This window comes from Helicoverpa armigera, chromosome 15 (assembly GCF_030705265.1).
Source record: "Helicoverpa armigera isolate CAAS_96S chromosome 15, ASM3070526v1, whole genome shotgun sequence".
Taxonomy (NCBI): domain Eukaryota; kingdom Metazoa; phylum Arthropoda; class Insecta; order Lepidoptera; family Noctuidae; genus Helicoverpa; species Helicoverpa armigera.
The window spans coordinates 6,320,597-6,338,105 of record NC_087134.1 but is presented as its reverse complement, the minus strand read 5'-3'; the positions used below and the strand labels follow the sequence as shown (position 1 = coordinate 6,338,105).

Sequence of the window (17,509 nt, the reverse complement as noted above, 5' to 3'; positions counted from 1 at the left end):
AGCAATTAGACATTTAAAATACTTAATTGGCCTCCATTCTCAGTTTTAAACGTTGGATTAACCTAAAATGCTTGTCATTGTCTGTGTCAGAATAGAGTATTTAATTATAATAATTTTAATGAACAACTTACCCTTCTGTAGCTAACATCCCTAACATAGAATTGAGCTCTTCTTTATCCTTTTTCAATTTCCTCTCTTTTGCATAACTTTGTTCAATAGTGTAGTCCTGTGCTGGGTTCCTCAGAATCTCTACCCTCAATATGCCATCTCTTGGCCAAGTTTCCTTCACATGGTTCAAACATGTTGTAGGAGTCCTCGAAAATGCTATATGAATATATGCAAGGACAAAAAATGCCACTAGAGCTTTCAACAGTACGAGGAACTCAAAGAATCTCCGCACTGGCCTCGGGAATGTCCGGGCATAAGCTAATGCAAACTTAAAAAACAATGCATGGAATAACCTCTCTCTCATATTAAAGAGAGGATTCTGGTTATTATTCCTATTTCTATTCATTGTAGGATTTATGATAGGGCCTCCAGGCAACAAGTTGTTGTCCACATTGACTCCCGGTGGCAAGTTGTTCATTATCTGTGGCCCACCAGCACTCATAGCTTTGTTATTGTTTGTCTGTTTGAGAAAATTTTCGTCTATTATTCGTTATAGCAACGACATTCTAATTACCTGCAAGTGAAAGTTTTACTAAAATTAAAAACGAGTATTTAACCTCTAGTATAATGTCAAAGTTAGAGGACACAGATACAAGTGATGCCAAATACTAACTGAATCAGAGAATAGTGACATCAAATAAATAATAAATGGGCCAGCATTCGCATGAATTATTAATCCAACTGCGAATTCTCACTCGAAACCATTATCACAAGCGATATATGGTACGAGAAACTCAGATACAAATAAACATTGTAACCTAATAATGCAGAAAAACAATTGCTGCAATATGGTCGATTAGCAATAAATAACAAGCATTAATGATCAAGTGAATGAGTTCAGTATCCAATAATTTTAGGCCAAAGAGTAAAAGTAGGTGGGTAACATGTTAACATACATACCCCTGAACTTAGGTCAAAACCTTCATAAACACTGGTTGACCAGTATTTTTAATGTATCTTACGTGGTTTTTTACCATCAATTATTCTATAAGTTTTAGCTTAAACTCGCAATTCACTTTCTATTTGATAATTATGAGATAAATAAAAAGGAAAACTGTCAAATTCTTGACATAACAACTTGTCACTTGACGTAGGAAGCGACAGCCACAGATTAATCTCGGCAAAACCATTCGTTCTACCAAATAGTGCGCTCAGAGTTTCTATTTTGCTTGTGGTCAATCAAGACCAAAGAAACTTCTTGAAAAATTAACACATCAATCAAAATTAACTTCAATCAGGTAAGCTATGATATTGTTAGATGCTTAATTCATAGTTTTTTGCTACATAGTTACAGAATAAAGTATAATTCTAAGGTAGGGTTTGCCTCTTGTAGTTCAGTTACTGCCCACAAGATGGCGCTACATTTGATGAGTTGCAAAAATAAGTTTGATTATTTGTTTACACATAAACGGTCTAATCTGGTCTAATCGATTTGGATGAAATTAAGTTCATAAGTAGGTACAGGTTCAGAGATTTTGGGTACATACCGCGGTCACCCGCGACTTCGTTTCTCCGAAAAAAAAAATATCGTAAGAGGACTAACTACAAATTTTAAGACCCTCACTTCTGAGACAGGACTTCCATGCGAACTATGGACCCCCACTTAACTCCATAAGGAATAGATTTTGGTAAAATCCCTCCGTAATGCATGTCCTCCCTCTATAAAGAACCTACCTCCCTTCAAGTTTGTAGGAGTTTACAGTTTCTGAGATTTCGTAATTAATCAGTGCGTACCTAGTATTTCGCAAACAAACATGCAAAATCTTCAGCTTTATATTATTAGATGAAGATGGATACTTTTATTAGGGGATGGGAAATAGTTCCATTGAAACTCGGGAAACCGCTATCATACATCTACATGTTCTTCGTGATGCCCATAATTCTATAATAACTAATAAGTCAGGTCAAAATGTAATTCTTTATTAAAAAATAGAATAGCACTGTCGGACGATATAAGTAAACATTGCGAACACCCATAGGTACAGCTGTTGTTAATATATGGGTATTTCAAAGGATAAGATATTTAGAAGGTTCTAGTCTACATGTTATTTCTTCTTCCCGCTGGAGGTAGCTACCTTGTGCACCTACCTCAGTCATCTCCCTTTTTTATTCTCAGCAGGCCTATCTAATGTTGGCCTGCTGTTTCTAAACATACAGCTTCTGTAGTTGCTATCCAAAAGATACAAAACGAGCAACGTCACGCCTATTAACATGGTAATAATCTATGCCATTATCTTAAGACTATAGCTGCAATATCTAAAGCGCAATGAATGCGTTCACATAAAGAAGCAGCAATAATTTAACGGATCATTTGCAGCACAAAGCTTGGGATTTACAACTCCAGACATGCAGAGAGCATGAATCGTGAAAAGACGCACTGTGACTCGGGAACAAAGCCCATGGAATTATAACAAAACCTACCATTACCTTTACAGAAACTGTGATTGACGTTCAAATTGTACACGAGACTTGTAAAAGGATTTTTTTGTAATAAATGTCATCTATTCAAAGATTTAATAAGGAAAGACTGAATGATAGATGCAATAAAAAATCTATTGAAATGTCGATCGGTTGAACCTTCTACCTGAGCACGTCACGTGTGGTGTGAAACGGGATTAATGACCAGAAAATAATGTTGTTTGTTATGCTTTTCATAGTTTTATTTAGGAACGTCTCCAGTTTCAGGTGGGGCTATGAAATACTAGCTTATAAAACCCGAATTACAGGAATGGGTATTAAATACCTAATGAAAATATCAGAGCTTAACTAGGAACAGAATCTAAACAAGATTTCGTTAACATTTCACCTTTGCCAAGAACGTAGACCATTATAGAGCCCACTTAATCCAAGTACAAGTCGAATGTCGAGTTAGATAAAGGCACCAAGATAACGAGAGGTAAACTTAAATTACGATCCGTTCACGTTATAAATATTCAAAAAGCGGTCCGGCCCGGTCTCTGCTTAGAAAAAATTGACGTCTCAATTATCGAACGCTCGGCTCGGGACGAGGCTGTACCGCTTAATTTATATTATTCTCACGACTTTTATTTCCTGTTGGCAGCTATAGTTAATATCGCACAGTTTGTCGGCTTGGGATCATCTCGAGAATCGTAGGTATACATTATACATTTGTATTTTTTTTTGTTTCTATGGTTAATGTTTTAAGGTTCTTTGGACTCGTTTTATCACTTCTGGGCAGGGACTTTCTAATTCTGTATTGTATTATGGTTAGGATGTTAGTAATTTTAACAATTGATTCAGGTCTATAAAAACAAAAAATGTGCTTAGAATCGTCAAAAGCTATTAGGTAATCAAGCCAGAAAATTGGGAAATCTGGTACCCACATACATGCCTACGGATAAAGACGGTTCATCATTGCTTTAAAAGTTGATCGAAGAAAATTGACCAACATTTCGATCTGGTCTGAAAATGTCAGTCGCATCGTTAAGATCCCACACCCATGCCACTGTCATTATAACCATTACTTCAATACCTTCTTTGTCGAAATATATGAAAATGGAGTCGGTTTCGACAGCTTAATGCACTTGATGTTGCCAAAATAAGTTATAAATGTCCGCAGCGGTGTGAATACTTATCTGAACAACTTACTGAGAAAGAAAAAGCTTTGGGCAGAATATAAAAAACGGATACCGTGCATATGCGTGCATTTGTGGGACTTTTTACACTGAGAAACAAACCCAATTTACCGGGTGCCATGTATAGTCCGTTACGGCAATATGACACGGCACATATATATTTTTATTTTATTTTACACCGCTTCCTCGAAAGATTTTTATCACCTTATGAATATTTTATTGGCTCGAAATCGTATGCAGTACCATAAATTATTGTGTTAGATAAAGTAAATGTTAAGAACACAATTTATTTGGAAGATTTTACGAACGCTGGTTTGGTCGTAAACTTCAATGATATATCTAGTTTGCGGTTAGAAATCTCGGAAAGGAATTAAACAATCTTCTAAGTATGACGAGTCATAATTTTATCACCCAGTGCTTCTTGTTAATGTGTAAAGAAAATATAGAAAGCTCAAATCAACCGTCTGTGCACAAGAAAAATAGGTCAAGTGCAAAATAAATATTTAAAACAATACTCGATAATAGAAGTCATTTGATGTTGGTTACAGTTTAAGGAGTCCTATGATATCCAAAATCGAAGCTTTGGCTATTGAACTCTTTTTGGCTTATTTTTATGAACAACGAAAAGATATGCAACGAATAGAGAATGCTCTATAACACTGGTGTGGACATTTTATTGCAAAATTGAGAACCCAAAAGTCTAGTTGTTTAAAAGACGTTGTAGTTTGCTCAGGATAGACAGAAGCTGAGGGGAAAAATGTTCCTCATTCGTCATGTTGCACACTGAACTTGGTTCGACAACCTCTGGACAATCTTCTCAATTAAGAAGCGTCATTGTTTGCAGATGACAATGTGTCTGCACTTACAATGGGCGTTCGCACCGCCTACTCATTCACTTTGACTTGTGAGCAAACAAAACAATTATGGATTAACCTTTTCGAATGAGCACTGCGAGCCTTTAGAGCATTTTTCCGTATGTCAAGAATTGTCTGGAACCAATTGCTTTAAGTACTTATCTTGTCGCAATTCAGCTGGAAGAAAGGTAAAGTCAATTATACTTTTCATACTAGACACATTACAATTATACATTCATAGAGTAGGATAACATTATTAAACGTAGCTTTATTACCTACACTTTATTACATTACAGGTCAATTATAGTAAGGCAATAATAGAGTAGTCTTGAAATCCCGATGAAGTGATAGGTAACACTTACTATTTAAAAACTCAATTTATTAGTTCAGCTTTTGAGGATTTTTTCTGTAGTTATTTAAGGTCGAAAATCATAGTTAATCTTTTCAAGATTTTTTCCTGTAGTTGTTAAGGTCGAAAATCTTCGAAGAGCTGCCTTGAAAGTTCAACGGCGCCGCAGGTGAAATAAACAAAAAAGTTTTCTTACACTCATGTTTCTATCCCGATACTGTATGATGATAAGTCTCAGTCAATGATTAATCGCCTCACCCTGCTCGGTTATAGCCACTCAAAAAAAGCAATTTGTTCTTTATTTTAGGAATGGCTGAGATTGTGGTCATGCTTTTTTTGCCCTATCAATTTATTGGTTGACGTTCGATCATGTCGTTTTTTTTGTGTTTGTCACAAATACACAGATTTTAGATTCGAATAGTTGTTTTGGAATTAAAAATATTCGTTTTCGGTTGTCGGTAACTTCTAGGAAAATCGATCGACGCTAATTTATTCGGAACACGAAATGCATACAACAAAAAATAAGGAAAGATTCAGACGATAAGTAGGAAACTACTTACATACCTATATGTTTTACGTCTTCATTTTTGTATTAAAACATCGTGATATTTAGGTAGGTATGTACCTAGCTACCAGCTGGGAGTTTGTGAGATGCATAAATTTTACTTAGGTACAAATAATCTAATGTGGGTCCGATCAATTTACAACCATCGGCATTGAAGCTCCAGCAGGAGCATAAGCAAACGATGGAAACTGATCATCAAATGGAACTGGAAATTGAAATGGAACTGGTCCATCGTCTGTTTACGCTTCTGTACTTTAAAAACAGCATTTCTTATCCAACACTTCGAAGGACGACGTCAGAACAACATAGGTAAGTACATAAAAAATAGAACATAAAGTCAAAAGCAGTCCACATTGTACAACAAACAATTCCTAGATCAAGTTATTTCCGTCTCAAGCGCCTTGTGAATAAGATAATCCGCTAGTTTCAACATTACTCAGATTACTCCACTGTTTGACTCCCACTTCACAAATATTTACACAGAGCTCTGTAAACTAAACTTATGCCTTCACAAAAATAACTTTGCCATCTACTTTTATACCACAAACCAAAAAAAGACGCTATTGTAATCTAAATAAGGTTTTAAGTTGAACGGCGTTGTCTATGGTAGGTGTAAAAAGGTTTCTTTACTTGCACAGGTTGACAGCTCCCGTTTTGGGAGTATTTCTTTGTTTTTCTCAGTAAGTCGCTAATCTGTATTTATTTTTTATGTTAGTTTAGTTGACGTTACTTATTCGAATATGCTACTTATCGTGAAGACATGATTCTGATGTGTTTGCTTGCTACCGTAGGAGATGCTCCGTATATGGATACCTAGTTTATCAACTGTAGGTACTTATGTTTTGTTGTTATATTCTTGTAGTTTGAAAACTCATCAAATAATTTTAAGCCTAATAATTAATTCGATGCTCTTTCCCAATTGACCCATTTTATGCGCGTCACTGTTCATAACAAGCACGTCAATAGACATCAATTCATCAATTCCAATTATGAAATCAACTCACAAGCCAATACTCATCTCTGAGCTTCTAATAAAAACGCACAAAGTACACATAAACTTTCTTCTTGAAGATTGAAAACGAAGAAATAAACATATTTATTTGTAACTGCAGGAACTCGACAGAAATAAATAAAGCCTTCGACAAAAAAACCTTACAAACCTTCGTAAAGCTTTCCTACAGAGAAAGAAAAAGAGAGATATATGGGGGTGGGTGTGTGTGAGAGAGGGATGGGTATAGTGGGACCACGTGACACCTGCCGACCGCCAAATGAAGATATCGCAGCTGGATGCGAGAGGATCATGGACAGGCTTGCTCAACATTTCTGTAACTGATGTTTTAATATAAAATGGAATATTTTCCTTTTCTTTAAATTCAAAGTAGTCTAAAAATCTGCAGTTTTGAACGTAAAAAATACATAGGTAAGTAGAACAATAATTATTCTTTGTTTTGTTTTCACCTGATTTTATTCAACCTAAATATAATTGTGGCACTCTCTTACTCTATCACAAACAAGCATGCCGTATTTTAAAGCAATACAAAATACAATAAAAAGAAATGTTGTTGATTGTATCCTAAATACTCCGAAATTACATAACCGATATAATTTTTTTTTAATGTAGCTCCCTAGCAGTGAAAGAACACAGCCTATATTTTATCAGGGTCCGCGAAGAAGTTCCCCTGGAACGCAAAGCAAAACGCGGGGTGAAACTGCTAGTATATTATCTTTTAAATAATATCTTCATTGTAAACCTACGTCAACTGGTTCACTTATTACGTCAACGGTTCACGTATATAGTTCACTTATTTAAGAAGGCCCATTTTAAAAAAATCTATCAACAGTTGTGCACCTGCGCCCGAGCAACACGAAGACGTATACAGATGCTGCCACGGCTAAGGCTGCGGTGTTACCGGGACTTATAAAACGAACACAATAGCGCAGGATATTGCTTCAAATATATTCGTCTTTATTGAACGGACATTGTCGCTTCAGAACGATTTACTAGTACTAGTCTTGTATTTTCAAATACAAGATTACGGATTACTAGGAGCATAGAACATAAGTTTTTATTTACCTAATTCTTAATTTGATTCTGATGCTAAAACTGACCATAGACGCGGATGGATGTTCAAAGACTTCATGAAGCAGAGAAAAGAAAAATATTGATAAGAGCAGAGGTCATGAGGCAGTTAACGGGTTATTATAATTGCAATAAGGAACATTTAAGCTAACTTTAATTGTAATTGTTTAAAAACAGCAGGTACTTCAACTAAATAATTTACCAATTATTATATTTTATATCCATTGGAAAAGACATCAACGACCTCAGAAAGTAATACATAATTTTTCAAAGTTAATTATTATAGTTAATGTAGATGTACACTATTAATAAATATCGGAATTATAGTCACTCACTATTCTCCACTTTGAATATTTTAGAAACAAAATATCTGTAATCGAACCTAAGAATGAAAAAAAACCCATAGTATCCATTTATTGGTACGGCCAATCGACTATGGTTGTAAAAGGCATCCTACCATTTACTGGTATAAAATGATTAAGTTATCAAATTTTATTGGACTCTGCAGAGAAACTTATTATATACTGTATATTTTATTGAAAGCCTAAACCTAATTATCTAAAATTCAACCTTATGTGCATAAGTGTAGAACTCAAAATCAGTCGGATTATAGTCATGTCATATAATTAAAGAAAGCTACTATGAAATTGTCGTTTTATGGTTAACATAAATGTTGTTTTGCCGTCATTTATCGCTTCACCAGTTAATGAGCATAGTCATTAAAAAGTTTGTTCTTATGCGCTGAAAATAAAACTCCCTACATGTCTCCAAATACTTTAAAATTATAAGACGTTTCCGCTTAAACTTTTAACCAATACCTAGGTAATTCTAGCGGAAGATAAAAAACATTCTGACACGTTGACGAGAGAAATCATAGGTATTTTTGTGATCAAACTTTGATTAATAACTACATGATAAGCAATTACTTATTATAAATTCCTTCATTGTCGACCAAAAAACAATTGAAAATCATTAAAAGTGAAGTAGTAAGTAAGTAAACAGTTTATTCCCATGATAATTGGAAGGAAATATCAAAGAAGGTCAAACCTGTTTACTAACAAATTACATTATTTATGTTTTTACTCCATAGTTAATGGACTAATTTATGAGGATATTTACTTTGCAGTTTATTACATTCAGACTTTTTTCTGCGCTAATTGTAGGTCGAAGAACTGGTCCCCTCATTACTTGTCTATGGTTATACTGTAAGGGGGGAAGACAGGGCTGAACCGACCGAAGCGACACTTTTTTACCCGACTACGCAATGCATAGTGGGGTAATATGATTATCAGCCAATGTGGGCTTGTAACTTTCTGACACTATTTAGACCAAACGCGTGTATCAATTTATCGTCATGAATGCATAAAATATGGAAAAATCTAAATGGCCGATTTTAGGTGTCCACCAGAATCGCTACCACTTCTCATATGTTTCCTTCAAAAACACATAGAGAGTTGCTACCTAATTGCTACCAGCTGTCATTAGTACACACACTTCTCAGGATCAGGATCGACTCAACCCTGGCTGATAGTAATTATTGCATACTTTGTCGCATAGGTAATAAGTGCATGGTTACTTTAATGTAACTGTTTATTCACTGTACTCTTGCAGATAGTAAAAAATGCAAGTTATCATTTTTGATGCAATGTTCAAGATATTTAAGTGGCAAGATATTTGCTACTAATAAGTTCTGGCTGAAAAATGACAATTCATTTTTAAGTATCCTTTTCTAGAATGCCGTTCTAAACTGGTCGACTCTTTTGGATGTCGTAAGAACCGAAGGGTATCTACTTATTTCTCAGCAGCCACAGGTAGTTCGCTCAGGACGAGGATAAAGCCGCCGGCGAAATCTAGCATTACATACATACATACCTATAGGTAATACTCATAAAGAAATACTCAGTAATCGTAGAAACTACTTTCAAATGAAAAACAGAATGGAAAATTACAGCTTTATATTATTCTAGCGTATTTTCTTTTTTCTCGCCGTGTCTATGTAGATAAGATGGCGATGGAACTGGTATTCGCTCGTTAGCGCGAATGAAGTTGTTACACGACACCTAGCGACTACTATATCACCTAGCTATTTAACTAAAACCTGCCTACGTAGAACATAATGGCTCACTTCTAAGAAATGGAGGTCTTATTAATAAATCCTGTTATAGGGCGTGTTAGGAATGTAGGTTTAGTTTAGTTGTTTCAAGGCTTCTAATAGGTATGTCATTATTGCTTATAATGAGAGAGATACTTTTATGCAAAAATTTCCGTGGCCTATTCGATACTATTATCATCCTGATAATGTGTGAACCGTAACACAGGTATTGCATGCCTATTTCGGGCACCAGTCTCACACAAATTTTTGTGCTCTGACTATTAGATTAAGCGCTTTTTGTCAACATGTTATTTGTGATGAGAGAATAAACATTTTTATTACAAAAAAAATGAAAGGACTACATTATACTTTGTTGAAACATCACCTTAACTTCAACATCAGCAGAAATACATTCATCTGCAATAGCAATCAAACTAGCCATTTATTGCTATTTCTTTATATTGAACTATTAACACCACTATATTTTTACAAATAAAAGGTTTAAGTTCACCGAACCTACTAGCAACAGCATTAATTACACAGCCACCTTAATGAGAAAGCTGGACATTTTTTTTTTTAACCATAGAGGTCGCACGATAAGGCGGGAATTGCGGCGACTTTAAGTTTAGAACGTGAACGAGTCGTTCGCGCCCATAGACATAATATTAGTAAACAGGACTGCGCACCTTTACCCAAAAAACGAGCCGAGTGAAACAGTTAGTACCGAGGCCGTCTGTCCCTTTCTAATAGGGTGACTATGAGATTAAGCTATGTGAGACAAATCCGAATTTGCTAAGATTATTAAACACAGATTGGTACTGAAATTTTAACTTACGCAGTTTGTGACCTTAAAATACTAATATAGGCTTTTAATAATTAGCGGGAATTAGCAGTATAAAAGCAGGGAGATTCGAAGTGAAGACTGTTTTTTTTTTGCTTCACATATAGACTGCTGAGCCGTTTATGTCGCCTTTCTTCATTTTTTGGGAAGCTATAACAATAGTACAACAGTTTTAAAATCCATCACCCATATTATGACTCATTACAAGAATTCATGGGCACCCTAGTTGTTTGATTTACGAAAATGTTATTATTAGCTTACCTGTGGAACGATATATTGCAATCACCATAGGATTCACATTCACAAGTATAAAAGCAACACTTTTTCACCATTTTAATAGTTTAAATTGATTTAATACAAAAAAATATAAACAACATTTTAAATGCTGATTACGCGCCAAGAATGTTCAGGGTTACCGCTAGAAAATAAAAAAAAGCAAAATAAATATTTATGTTGTTTATGTTTTAAGAATTAATACGAATAAATTAATACGATTGTTATTAATTTGTTGACTTACAATTGTTAAAATAAGATAAAAATATATGTGATTCAATTGTTTTTTTTTTGAAGACAAAACTTTTGATCACAACATTTTTTTATGCTGGCAAGGTGTTAGAAAGAGACAAACAGCCTCCGTTCTAACTATCCCTCTCGGCTCGGATTTGCCTCTGTGTATTATGCAACCAATTTAGTGCCTTATTGGGTTGGAATAGCGTTCATTTTCGTAAATATATATTTTGAGCGTGCGCAATCTTGTTTAGTATATTAAATCTATGTTCGCGCCAATGAAGTTGTTATAGTCTGTGGCTCGCGCCTGCTTTTTGTTCTGAACCCTGTTTTTGTTAGCTAAGATCAGGTAAGGACGAGTGCAATTATACATGGTTGCTGAGACTGGAAATTGTGGCTGAGAAATGTTGCCCAATTGTTGTTGCCGAGAAAATTTTAAGAGACAGAGACTAAGAATGCTATCCATTTTTGCACTCCCAATAATTATCAAGATATTTAGCAGTATGTAGTCGTATACCTACTTACTTTGAAAATGTTACAAGGCTTTCTTCATACTTCAAAAATTAAAAACCGAGATAGAGAACTTGTACCTACAGCCATAGCTTTTTTGCGAGTAATTGAACTTCAATGTATCGAAACATGCTATTGCTCTCATATTATGATACTTAATTTCTTCCGCAACGGTTTATAGCCATCGGCCTCCTTGTAATAACTTCGTGGAATTAAAGTACCTTGGTATATAGGTATACATTTTGAAAACGCGTGTGGATCACGTCTGACTTTTATGACTGCAAAAACATCGAATGGTCAATTTGGAGCACAATTATTGGCACCATAACTAACCATGCAAGCAGCAATTATTTGCCCCAAAATCAGTTCTTAGCTTGTTTGACAAAATATAATTTAGAAATGAAATACTAACTTTCTGGCAGTAGATATAGAATCTATCTGCTTGGACACTACCTAAAGAAATATATTTGGCTGCTAAATCTCCCTGTTCTGAGGAGAGCGGCAGACAAGAACCTTTAATTTTAAACTTTCTTTGCTACTGAATATCTTTAATTCTATAGAAGATAGAAGTGAAGCTGAGACAAAGTTTTCGTCTTGGGCCCAAAACGACAAACGAATGCACAGTCGTTATTCAAGCAATGTTTCTAACACTAGAATTAGCATAGTCTGTAACAATTTATAGGTTTGTCAAGCAATAAATTCCTCTTGCATCTTCAATCAGCTAATTTATCATACGAAACACAATAGACTGCAATGACGTACGGAACGCGTACATAATATGTCCCTTTATAAGGCATAGATACGTAGAAATTTGCTTCAAAAAGGCCCCAATCCAAAAATATTTAATTAATTTATAGAATTCTTTGTCTTTGCTCTTTTGTCTTTATTTTTGCAACGGGCAACTTTACCTTTCGGGTTAACACAAACAATAGTCGTCTTCATTTTTATTACTTTTCAAAAGTTAAAAGAAAGAATACATGCATAAATATAGGAACAGGAAAATTATAACAATGTAGAGTCCAATGCTAATTTCGCAACAGTGTTGAATAAGTATGGTGGGTCTGAAACCGGCGCCTGCTCATGAGTTCATGGTTCAACTTATTCTTTGTAATTGAGATGTGTATATTCTGCTGTGTGAAAGCAATTTGTTGCCTTATTAGTACTCAAGCTTGCGGCCGTTGGTAGCTGGTAGTCAGGCTGGCCGACAGGTAGGTAGGTAGGGGTCCAAATAAAGTACACAATTTGGTAGAAATTGAGACTTTATTTAAGCCAACTTCTGTTGCCCTAACCACGAATAGATCTCGAGGTAGAAGGTACACTGGGAACACTGGCCTGAACCGTGGTGTAGCTCCGACGACGGCCCAGCTCCTTGCCAGGTTGCACTGCCAAGTCTCCAGCAGGACCCAGGTAGTTCCAGACAGGATCAGGTTTGGTCTTACACTCGCCGCCAGGTAGAACGTTGCGTAGCGAGGGTTTAAAGTAGAACGTAGAAAATCCAACGTAGAAATTAAATCCTGGAAGCGCAGAGACAAGGCTAGCATTAGCAGAGCTTGGGCCACGTTGCCGGGTCCAAAGGTCACAGTGTCCCAGCAAACAAAGAGAACAAGGAACAGCTGCTTTAGATAGAAATTTAGCAAGAAGAACACCTTACAATAGAAGTTAAGCAATGCATGGAAACTTACCCCAGCGGGATTTCCGATTAGAATTTGTCTAGCACAAATAAGTAGAAATTAGGCAGGTACGCAATACTTGAAGGTCAAGTAAAAAAACGTGTGACACAGCCGTCACGTCTGATGCAATTTGGTCGTCTGCCGCGTCTCCGGCCCGAATGCACTCGAGGCACCACCGTCGCGCGCGGCGAAACCAGTTCACCCGTTTAGAGATGCGTAGGCGCAATAGTTACGAGGACCTTTGTGTAAATAATTAATATTGGGTTCCGTATATGAATTATGTTAATTTTAATATATTATAATTTTTTATTATATTTAGTTTAGTTTAATTTAGGTGTTTTATTAATTTTAGAATAATTGTATTGTAAATATTTGTATTTTTTTTAATATTCAACCTATTCTTAGAGCTAGGAAAGTACAACGTTACAAGCTATTACTAACATTTCTGTGTGGTAGAATAATGTAATTCTGAAGATTTAAACTGCCTTTTAACGACGACTTAATGCTGAATACCAAATATGCTTTTTTATTACATCTTAGAATTTATCGGACAAAAGCTTTTGATGACTGTTTTTATGTCACAAACCTCTTCAAAGCCGCTATATTTATTTAGAGCAATTTATATTCCTTAACTACTTAATACCTTAATCCAAATTCAAAGTGGGTGATAAAGCCGAAAGCGGGCAAGTGTCTCTATACGACTGTGATGCGTGAACGACAAAAAGCCATCAAAACGAACAATAATATACATAATATTCTACATATGACTTGGGGGATACATCCGGCACACGTGTGGAGGTACCTACCTACCTCATCTACCTACGTAGGTTGTGTCCACCCACACTTATCCCCTTTCGGATAGGCGCAGGCGCCGCCAAGCCTCAACTTAAACATAGACGATTTAAACGCAATTGTATTTTAATTAGCCTTCAAGAGAATGTAGGCCTTATCCTTTTGGAACAATCAACGGTATAATTTTGTATACTAATTCGATGTGAGGCTATAGGATAGTTGTGTTAATAAGTGCAATGATCCCACGAAGACGTGTCTTGAAAACACCGCCTCGTAATCCTACATCGCTTCCTGAAAAAAGATGACTATGCCTAACTAGATCTTCGATATTTATTGAACGGATGGTAGGCACCATTCCAATTCTGCTGCTACATAGCACGTTAGAGCAAGACATTCAAAAACTGATGCAACCTAGATTATGATGAAGGACACCTATAGTTAAAAGATGCAATAAATGGAAGAAAATATTACAGAATCAAGAACATAACTAAATATTATCCCAGACAGACTACAAAGCATAGCCATTGTAAATGAAACAATAAGCACTAAAAAGCCAACCTTAAACCCTGCATAAGTATATAACAATGTTTAAAACAATAACAAAACACGAACGCGTTTATATTTTGTTGAATAAGTCATACGCGAAGTTTAGTTTGTGAGCGCAGTCTATAGGAAGCGTAAAAAAGGCTTGCCTCGAGCTAAGGCAGGAAGAAAATGATATACATTATGGTTGGAGGCAAGAGGTCTCTCCCCGCAAACCACGCTGCGCCCGCGCCGCGCCCAGCTCGACGAGTTAATCAGCCAGTCGACTACGGTGCTCAAAGTTGTATTTTATAGGCATATATTTGTGTAAGGGAAATACTGTTCAGGTGCTGTGCTGTAATCAGGAGAATTTCTCTTGAAAATATGAAAAACCTATTTGTGGGTTTGACCTTTACAAAAATACTTCTTGTCGTGCGTACCATAACAATTATGTATTTTCTTTTTCAGATTACAAATGTGCAACTAGCTTAAATTCTCAGAAGAACCTACATCGGGTACCTACATATATTAGCAATAAATAATGTTAACTTTGACTTTGGCTAAAAATTAATACTTTCCAAAGAATGTTTATAGTTGATGAAGTTTGAGAAACGGTGCAGAATAATGGAACATAATGACTCTATCGGCGGCGACGAGGCGGCCTGCGCTCGCGGTCCGGCCTTACCTTTTTCTACTACCAGTGAGTAAGTGCTTATTCTCGGAATAATGTGTGCCTGCCTCTCCAACATATCCAGACTTCTGAATAGTGCACACGCAACACGTAGCCATGTTGCATACCTGTCGAGCAAGCCAACGTTTTTATAACAACCGAAGTTGTTTATCGAATGCAATTACGGCCAACAGACTCGTCAAACATCACACCATCCAAAAAGAAGAATTAACCAATTTAACACGCTTACCAAAATTACCTAGAATAATCACGCACCCCACGGTCATTATAAGAACATTCAAGCAATTATCTAAACGTCAAATACAATAATACGAAGCAATCAAACACGTTACCGAACGACAGATCAAAGCTGAGCTTTTTTAATGAAGCCTTCAATAGGCGCGCGCGCATGCGGCTTTACAAAGACATGAGGGACTTTGATGTCGCCGACGCGCCGTGCTGTGGCGACAGCGGAGGCGATGATGCCTTTATAAAAACCCAATGATTTATTCTTACTTTCCGACCATTGGGCCGTTTGACGAGTCTATCAACGAGTGTACACTCCACCCGTGCAAGCGCATCCCCCGACTATAAATTATAATAAGCTTATGCCGGCAATCGCAACTTAATGGCTGAAGTTCGTTTAACTGCTCAAATGGGTCGAGGTGTAAAATTTATCGCTTTACTAATAAAATTTAAATGAGTGCCACAGATGCTGCTTCCTTCTGTGAAATCGTTAGCTAGTCATATAGTCCCAAGGAAAAAAACATGTTATTCGCTCACAACACACTAACAGCCCAGAAACCTAAATAACAAGGCACATGATTAAAACACCTTTTTCTATACAACAGCGAGAGCTTTCCTCTGATCTACAATTGATCCTTGCACATTTTTTTACCTAATCATGTACCCAAGTCACAAGTCACTTAGCATTCAACTTAATTCTGTAAGTGTAAACAGAATTAATGTCAAAAGCTGTCTGCATGTTGCATTATAGTGTGACTGCGTAATGTCGTCCAAGATTCATTGGCATGCATGAACACGCATCTTTGTATAACACAACCACGCTTTACTTGAATCACTTGTGAGATTTTACACTTTGGTTGGAATTTTGCAGAATAATTCATATAAATTTTCAAAGTTTTTTTTATATACCTAATGGCGTTTTTTATATAGTAAAAATATGTATACATCCACATTTATTATAAAGCTTTCTTTGTTTATTTACATATCTTCAGAGTTCAGTTTTACTGGAAACTTATACTTATTCAAGTTTTGCGAATACAAGTTTAAGTACCTAGTTGATATTCCTCATATTCAACAATGATCAACTAAAAAAATATTCAGAATTTATTGAACAAACTACCTATTTACACTCTTCTTCAAGGCGTACCTATGTAACAACAGTTTCCAAATTCGAAATGATAATCCCAAAGAACTTACCAGAATAGAAAACATGACCATTCTTCATCAGCACTGGCATACGCGTACCCACTCCACTCATTGTTTATTTTCTATTGTTATTAGTGATTCTCGGAAGGGTAACAAGAGCAATAATAACAAACTTCCAGTGGCCCCTTATCTCTACAATAATACAGACGCAAGTCCGTTTGTTTGTAAACTATCATCGGTATAAAGTGTACCATATTGCTTAGGTAGGACTGAGATAAGTGAGAGTTTAAGTAAGCAGTTAAAGAGAAATACTTTATAGAAATATGAAACTCAGAGATAAACGTAATAACTTACTTCATTGTTCACTTCAACTTCTCTGAAATTTCAACAAACAAAACACATCCTCGATTACAGCAAAAGTAATACTTAAGTACCCACTCAACAAAATGCTACCGAGGATTAGGTGCTTAACAAAAAATAAAGGTAAACTTGAAAACTGACAATGCTAAATACCCCATAATTAGGGATTGTTATACAAAAAGCTTTTGCAAGCAAATTGTCGGTCAGTTCCAAAATACAATAAATTCAGACGATATTCTAAGATTAGTCGATAGTCTTTAGAAACCGGCGGCCGATGTTGAAATAAGCAGGAAACGTACAATACTAATAACCGAGCTTTAGTGACAATAAAAAGCATAAACCTCTTTTAGCCTACGGCGATGGTTTAGAAGTAACGCCGGTAGCGGATTCAGGTCGGAACCCTTAAGAACTTATTCAAAATTTATTGTTCCAAGATTATAGCCGTGAAGATGACATAAACGAAATAAATTTTAAAAGTTTTATGATCAGAATCTGGAAATATATTATTTTCTTTATGGTCGTTAAGTTATTCTTACGCAGG

General features: G+C 35.9%; 1 protein-coding gene across 1 annotated transcript in view; it reads right to left on the bottom strand.

Annotated features, from left to right (window-relative positions):
* Positions 1-1,265, bottom strand: part of LOC110370532 (membralin) — an 82,401-nt gene extending 81,136 nt beyond the window's left edge. Inside the window, exons 1-2 of the mRNA XM_064037973.1 lie at positions 1,069-1,265; positions 132-682 (exon numbers count right to left, since the gene is read on the bottom strand). Coding sequence (XP_063894043.1) covers positions 132-610 — 479 coding nt within the window. The 5' untranslated portion in view covers positions 611-682; positions 1,069-1,265. The remainder of the gene's footprint in view (positions 1-131; positions 683-1,068) is intronic.
* Positions 1,266-17,509: the final 16,244 nt, after the last annotated feature.